General features: G+C 41.7%; 1 protein-coding gene across 1 annotated transcript in view; it reads right to left on the bottom strand.

Moving 5' to 3' along the window:
* Positions 1-692: 692 nt before the first annotated feature.
* The window catches only part of PDGFD (platelet derived growth factor D), a 279,190-nt gene continuing 272,010 nt past the window's right edge, over positions 693-7,872 (bottom strand). Inside the window, exon 7 of the mRNA XM_036260183.1 lies at positions 693-3,647. Coding sequence (XP_036116076.1) covers positions 3,522-3,647 — 126 coding nt within the window. The 3' untranslated portion in view covers positions 693-3,521. The remainder of the gene's footprint in view (positions 3,648-7,872) is intronic.

Genomic DNA, 7,872 nt, shown 5'->3' with positions numbered 1-7,872 from the left:
TAGACAGCAAATATAAAGTCTTAAATTAAGTTGTTAGTTGCTTATCCATTGTTGATGTCTAACTGTTATATTTGGGAGATATTCCAGGATGTTTGTTATGTTAAGTTTTGAAGGCCTGTGTAGTCTTTAACTTGATCTCTAAAAAAAACAGAATTTAAGTGAATGTCAATAAAAGCAGTGAATTATAAATATTCTCTCTTGCAGCATATTTGACCAGAGCTGTCGATAAACAAAATCGTATTTCCTAGGATTTCAGGCATGAATACTAATCTATACATGTTAATTTAGTGCTCTACCAGAGAATATAAACAATTTAGACATCTGTTGAGTAAAACTGGACACATGAACATTTCAATAAATGAAATAAAATTTGTATCTGTCTTAAAATATTGTTTCTATATATAGCTAGTATGATTTTTTTTTACACAAAAATCCAAGTGATCTGAATTAAGTACTAAGTACAGCAGTATTTGACCCAATTAATTCTTGCCACATGATACATATGTTTCTACTACTTTTCCCCAAACAACCTAAAACCACTAACCTAAATAAGTGGTCGGGTTTCATCCAACACTGTGCAGCTGCTGTCCAGTCTCTGGTGGCCTGATGATAAAGACTAAGCTACAAGCAAAAGCAGAAACTCTGTGGTGAGAAGAGCTCTCTTTATATTGCCCCCCAACCCGAATTATATACGGAAGTTTAGAGGAGTGTAGCCCCTAAACTGGTCTCTCTAAGCTGACACCACTGACCCACGAGCTGGGGTGTCCATCCAGATGGGAAGAGGTGTGAGGGTGGACAAAAGGGAAATGTGTCTCTGAGGTTTTTAATTTCAGGTGCAGGGGGAAGAGATGGGCTGTCAACTCTCTTAAGTGAGCAATGTTAGAGAGGACTTTATCTCATTAAAAGGCCGGAGGGGAAACAGTCATACAAAGAAGCAACAACAGAAACCCAAGTCCCACCTCGTGGCTGGGCTTCAGAACAGGGACAGAGTAGAATCCCACTGTCAGGGAACAAGGTTCTACTCTTTCAACATTCTAGAACCAAGCCTTCAGATATCCAGTGCCTCTGTGGTCACTCCCAACAGGAGTATGCATTTGCAAAAGCAAGTCTGTAACTTGCACAGAGGAGTACGAAGCAATGGAGTACTTTTGTTGAAAGCAACATTTATTTTTCACAAAGATAAGAGGCATATTACATTTGCTATGAGGGGGAAAAGCTGCATGTTACCGATATGACAAAAACAAAAATTCTACTTTTGAAAGTGTTTTGCCCTATAAGAACATATTGAATGAAAGGCATAATTTCAGGTGGATTTATTAGGGTTTGTATTGAAATGCAGTTTGTACGGTGAATGTTTGATTCTTTTCATGGGAATAAAACAGATTTATTGGAAGTGTGATAGATAGCAGATAACCAAAGGAGAAGTTTTAATAAAACAGGAAGGAAAGAAAAAAAGAAAAGTGAGTGAATATGCCTTCTTACATTTCAGCGAATAAATTAAAAGCACAGATAGGGCTTTAACTGAAAACCATGCTGGTTATTGCTGCCTGGAAGGTTTATTGAAAATTGGGTAGAACACTCTCATTTTTCCTCCTTACAGACACGGTGTAAGCCCAACAGGTTAACATGTGGCAACGCATTTTGATGTGGGTACAGGAATCCGATGTTTTCATAGGAAACTTGCAAATGGTCATGAAGGGGAATGTCTGTCTTAGCTTTTGCTGACTCTGGGATTCTGGACAACTGAACAATCTTTATTTAATTTTACTGCTCACCTCTGGACACAGTTTGAAAATATATCCTCAATAAGCATTGACCTTTCTTCTCAAAGAGCTGAGAAGAAATGAGCTCAGGATAGTGGAGAATTTGGTCCTGAGAGCACCATGCTTAGAATTCCAAGTACATTGTGGCCACTCATCTGGCACAGGGGCTTAACAAGCACCTGTCACACACCCCTCACGCAGACTGGTTTTAGTCAGTAGGGGCCTGGACTCAGGAAAGAAACCAGCTCTCCTTTCTTCATTCAAAGCAGCAAGAAAAAGGTAGTTCTCTGTGAGCAGCCCCGAGCTATCTCGATTCCGGTGTTGCTCTCTTCAGAGCCTTGCTTCGGAGAATGATGGATCACTTTTCACTCCTGGAGTCAGTCCCCTTGCGAGCAGACAGTAAGGAGCCAGAGAAGAAAAATTACTGTAAACACCAGTGGTAACCACAGGTGCAAAAACCGTTTCCTAGTGGCAGAGCGGGGCCAGGGTCATGCTCCCACAATTGCAGTGGGCTCCTTAGGACGGGGTCCCTGGGGTTGGAAAAGAACCTCAGGCCCCAGATCTGATTCACTGAGTTCAGAAACAGGGCTCAGAGATGGTGCGTGAGAACATAATTAGAAATTTACATCCATAAATTTGGGTTGTTTTAATACACAAAAGCTTTTAGGCTCTAAACCTGTCTCCAGGATGGCTTGTCAAATATAAAATGCCTTGTAAATCCATGTCTGTATATCAAAGAGACAGGAAGACAATAGCAAAATACATAAAATTAATTAGCATAGTTTGGAGAGTTTGAATCCATTATTAAATATGGATCCTATCAAGTATTCCATCCAATTTCCAGTTAGGTTAATACTTCAATGCCTAATGTTTTTACTTTCGCCTACCAAGTCTCTCAATGGACAGTATTCGGAAAGGCTCATGTAGAGACCCACGCCACTCTCCAAAAAAGTTACTTCTGTGGAGGGGTTTTTGGAAAGAAACAATGAAAATTTCTTGTACAGTTTATAAATGGTCTATTGTAGGATTATAATAATAGACCTTTTGAGAATTTCTTTTTAGGCTGGTGTTAAATGAATTACATGCCTCAGCAAGATGCACAGAAAGATGACTTCATGGCCGCGCTCCTGTATTGATTACTGTGGCATGCACTTGGAGCAGGTGTTTCCTGTCTGCATAGGCACGTCGTGTATCTCACAGGGAAAATGGTTTGGTTTGTGCCTTTTCCCCAGAAGCCTCATTTTTCCTTTCTTAGTATTAAGATGTATATATAAGAAAAGCTCAGCTATTGGTTTTTAATATAAAATCTTGCACTTCTTTAAAGAGCAAGATCCAAAATTGTTCTGTGATTCAAAATTTAAAAATAAATTAATCTTCCAAATATTCCCAAGACATGTTTCACGTATTTAATATGTCACTTATTTTGTCAAAAGATTTTAAGGCTCTAAATGACTCACCTTATGTAAGTTCTGGTGTACCTGGTTACCTGGTTATATATACTGAATGAACCATATGGCCTATGTACATGTAGACATGGATATACCCGCAGACACTATTAGTAAATGCAATCCTATATTCTTGGATATAGAGGTTGATGATACACCTTTCTACTTGCCACGGCACTAACAAAGCGAGGCTGAAACTCAGCAACCACTTGTATTCATTGCTTTGCAGGCGAGCAGTAAGTTCGGTTGCTGGTGGGAAAAGGATCTCCTTAAACTAAAGGATCTTTCATGCTTAATGAACGTGCACATTCTTTTATCGAGGTGGCCTGGAGCTGCAGATGCAATCGCACCGCTCGTGGTGATCCAGCTGGATGTCGACGATGGCCATGTACTTCGATCTGCCCCTCCTCCTGAAATGGCCAGGCTCGAGCTTCAACACCTAGGACAGTAAGCATATTCCCTGTTAGAAAGCCCTTACAGTGCAACTCAGTAGGCACCGCTCATTCTCTGGGACAGCTGGCTCTTAATGCTTTAAGAATTCACACATGTAAATATTTTTACAATCATCAACTCCTTGAAGTGGAGGGGTCAACTGATCACAGGGCACCACCTCCCGCATTGCTTGCTTGCGGTACCGAGATGACCGCAGGTGGCCCGGCGGATATTTATTGGTAGCTTTCTAAGGACCCACTTTGTCTCAGGTACTGTCCTAAACATTGTCATAATGATTCTTCTGCCAAAGCATATGTTATGGATAAATAACACTGAGCACATTATTATTTCCGTAGACAGCACAATGAATAAAGTCATGAACGTAATATACCAGTATGGCTAAATTTTTGATTGATGTAAAACATTTTGCCCTAATGAAGGTCATTAGCAGCCAGCCATAAATAAATGAAAATGTGTTCATGTTCTTACATATATGTTACCTTTTATAATACAAAACAAATCAGGTTCCACTAACATTTTTTTACATTGATATTTATGTATCAATACAGCATTTCTTAAATTAATAAAGTATATGCTCATTTTTTAAAATTAGTAAGTTTAAAAATATTTTTTAATTAATATGTTTAAAAAATTTTTTTAATTAGTATGTTTAAATAGAAGCTAACTCTTCTTCCCTGCTGTGGCCTTCGTTGAAGTCAAACAGTAGTCACATCACACACACTTGGAAAGTTGTACACTTGCTCTTATATACACAATGTGGTCACTTTAATGGCTCCTCTTTGTGTCCTCAGTTTTGGTTAGCCTTCACTCCTAGACTCGAAACTCTGTCGTCGTCCCACCATTTACTTAGGTGACATCTTACAGTTTTCAAAGAATGTGCACAGATGCACTATTTCTTTTTCCTCGGATGAATCTCCTCACACACTGGAGGAGGTACCCTCATTCCCATTCATAAATTAGTGCACGGAGACTGTAAAGAAGGCTAAGGGTCTTCTGGGGCTTGGGCGTGGGAGCAGGGCTCTCTCCCCAGGCCCCCAGCCCACTCTGACCCCAGCCTCTCCCATGTGCCTGGTTTCCTTTTCTGACTCCTCAGGTAGACCAGACCCATCTGTGTCATAAATGACACCATTATAAGCAACTTTGGAAATACTAAATTATTTTGACTTTGTTGCAACATTATTTGGTACTATTAGTCCTTTATTCATTTTGTTCATAGATAAGAAGAGAGAGAGATGAAATGACTTGCCCAAAGTCACAGAGCTAGTAATAGGTAGAGCCTGAATCTGACTTCATGCAGGCTAGCTCATGCGCTTACCTATGAAACTTTGTGGAGCTCGGCAGCATGCTGGCAACACAGTGGCTGCTAAAGAAACCTCCTGGGTGAAGATGGTGAAAACTGCCTCAATGCAGGAGGAGTGCATGTGCACGATCTTCCTTTTACCTCCTCCCTGCATCCCCTGGTCTACCCCCCCAAACACAGGGGCAAAGCAAACAAGCCAGGAAATAGAGCTGAGGCCAAAAAGTGGCCCATGCTTTGGACTACTTTTAATCCTTTCATATTTTTGAAATAAAAATTTAAAGTACTGAGAGCAGCCCTGGATAGTGTTGCTCAGTGGTCAGAGCACCAGCCTGTGCATGGAAGGGTCACGGGTTTGATTCCAGGTCAAGGGCATGGAAGGGCTGCAGGTTCGATCTCAGTCTTGGTTGAGGGGTGTGCAGGAGACAACCAATCGACGTGTCTCTCCCACACTGATATTTCTCTCTGTCTCTCTTTCTCCCTCCCCCTGCCCCCGCCCTCCTTTCCACTCTCTCTAAAAATCAATGGAAAAATATCCTTGGGTAAGGATTAACAACAACAACAACAACAACAACAATAACAAGGTACTGAGAGCAGAGTTACATTGACATTTGCCCATTGTTCCCATGTTCTCTCCTATTGGGTAAGTATAGAAAAGAAAAGATGTTGCTTTTCTGTGGAAAAATAAGCAAAAGAAGCCATGGTTGAAGAATGTATTACTTACCTTCCGAGGTATTCAACAGCCCTGCCCGTGACAGATAGGAAAGCCATACTGTGCCCTATTTGGTCAGAGTTCCTAACAAGGGGTTCGAGGCTGGGGTCCTACAGCTTTGCCAACATGAACTGGCTGCTGCTGTCCAAGACTGTCTGCATGGAAACCAGATTTGGGAGCTGGAAGATGCAGGGGAGATCAATGATTTCTAAGAAGATGAGCATATGATAAATATTCTCTGTTTAAAGAAGGCCATCGGGAAAGCCAAGGATACGTTGTAATGAGCGGCGCCGGTAAAACCAGCGCTCTGGTGATTTGCTTTTTCATTTGATGGCAAACAAAAGAGTGTGCTTTGGGACGAAGCAGAGCCTGGGCAGTTTTTCTAGCGCCTTTCCTGACTGCTCGGGGACTTTCCCTGTGTTTTATATTAAGCAATGTGAGCACAGAGTATATGTGTTTTGCTGATAAGAAGAGAAAAATGAATTGGCAGACACTTTCCCAGACAAGACAGGAAGGCGCTGTTTGAACAAAGTGGAGATTGGACTGCTTTGCTGGCTGAGCCCAGCACTGACGTCCAGAGCTTTCAGACCATATAATAGTCTTAAGTTCAGGTACACAGCACTGAGAGGAGGAAGAGCGCAAAGCTGATCTGAGAGACGGCGGAAAGTTAAAGGAAAAATGAAAAGCCTTTATCTGAGAAAGCACACTGGCGAGTTACAGGTTATCTGGCCACCGTTAAAGGGAAGGAACCATTGAATTAATTACAGCCACTGTTGGACACTTGCTAATAGGAACCATCACAAAATGATTTCCTATTTACTGAGTGATGACTCACCGCTGCAAGCACACACTGAAATACAAATTCACTGACGAGCAGCCGGCCATGTCTTATCACCTAGGGTGGAAAGAGGGCTCTCAGCCTCTTCGCCTCCTGGAGGACCCCGGGCAGCCAGGGACACCTAACTTTTACCACAGGGAGAATGACGGGGCCGGGTGGCAGTTTTCATACCACTACACAAAGCCAAAAACGCTCCGTTTGCAAATCACCATATCGCAGAAATATTTAACCACAGTTCCAATAAACCACCGAATGAGTCACGGCCATAAAGCTATTGCACTAATAAAACAATACCAGGCAGAAAAGCTGTCTGCTAAGTTGGGTTTTTGTTTATTGGGAACATTAAAAAAAAAGGTTGTTAAGGCCTTGTAACAGTTCTCAAATCAATGGCTGACACAGGAAGACAAGTACATATTTCAAGACAAATGCAATGTATAAACCTGAATCATTAGGAGTTTATTTCAAATTCTACCCAACTGCTAAAGCAATCACCGCTCAGTACACATACGGTTTCTCTTCTTAAGAAATAAAGAAACCACTTCACATTTTTGTTTCCATTCTGACTTCATTCATGCTTACAGACTATACAAAAATGTGCAGAGAGTTATCACTTTAAGGGCTGGTAGTCAACTTTTCTGAAATCTAAGTGACTACTTTGACAAGGGGTAACATTATTTTCTACCAGGGTAACGGCTCCACTCACAGGCAAGTTACCAGCAGAGGTGAACTTGTAGTGGAAAAACCGATAATATATCACAAAACACATCATTCAATAAAAAAGACACAAGTGACAAAAAGTTCAACAACGTTTTGTTGACTAAGTGTGAGGTAACCAAAGGCTGAGGTTACAGTGAGGGCCTATAAATCTCTCATAAAATTTAAAAATGCAATCTTGACATCTGTAGACATTTACTTTGAACAGAGGTTTCCGGGAGCACCCTGGGATCACTATCGGTGTACTTAGGGGTAGTCCCCACCTTTACAAAACTCAGTAGTCAAGCGATTTCGACAGTGCTTTAGAGAATTGTGTCTACATGTTCAGCCTGCCCACTGCAGAAAAGACGACGGAAGCCTAGCTGGGCACCAGGTTTCGAGCCTGGCATTGGCACTGAGAATCATTCATGACACAGACAGGTCTCGGCCACCTGAGGAGTTCCATGGCCCAAGAAGGGTCGCTAACTTTTGGCTGGAAGGCCTGATGGGAAGCTGGATCTGGACAGGAGAGAACGTGCACCTTTCGTAGGACTTCTGAGTGGTCCATTCACTCAGTAGGTGAGTTGTCAGGGCTCCGAGCTGAGGAAGCCAGACAGACTCTCAGAAAATTCCACTCACATCTGTTTTGTGCTTTATAGTCTTGAGATGCT

Source organism: Molossus molossus, unplaced genomic scaffold (genome assembly GCF_014108415.1).
Source record: "Molossus molossus isolate mMolMol1 unplaced genomic scaffold, mMolMol1.p scaffold_m16_p_13, whole genome shotgun sequence".
Lineage (NCBI taxonomy): Eukaryota > Metazoa > Chordata > Mammalia > Chiroptera > Molossidae > Molossus > Molossus molossus.
Note: the sequence above shows the minus strand (reverse complement) of the source record. Positions and strands in the feature narration are given on the sequence as shown.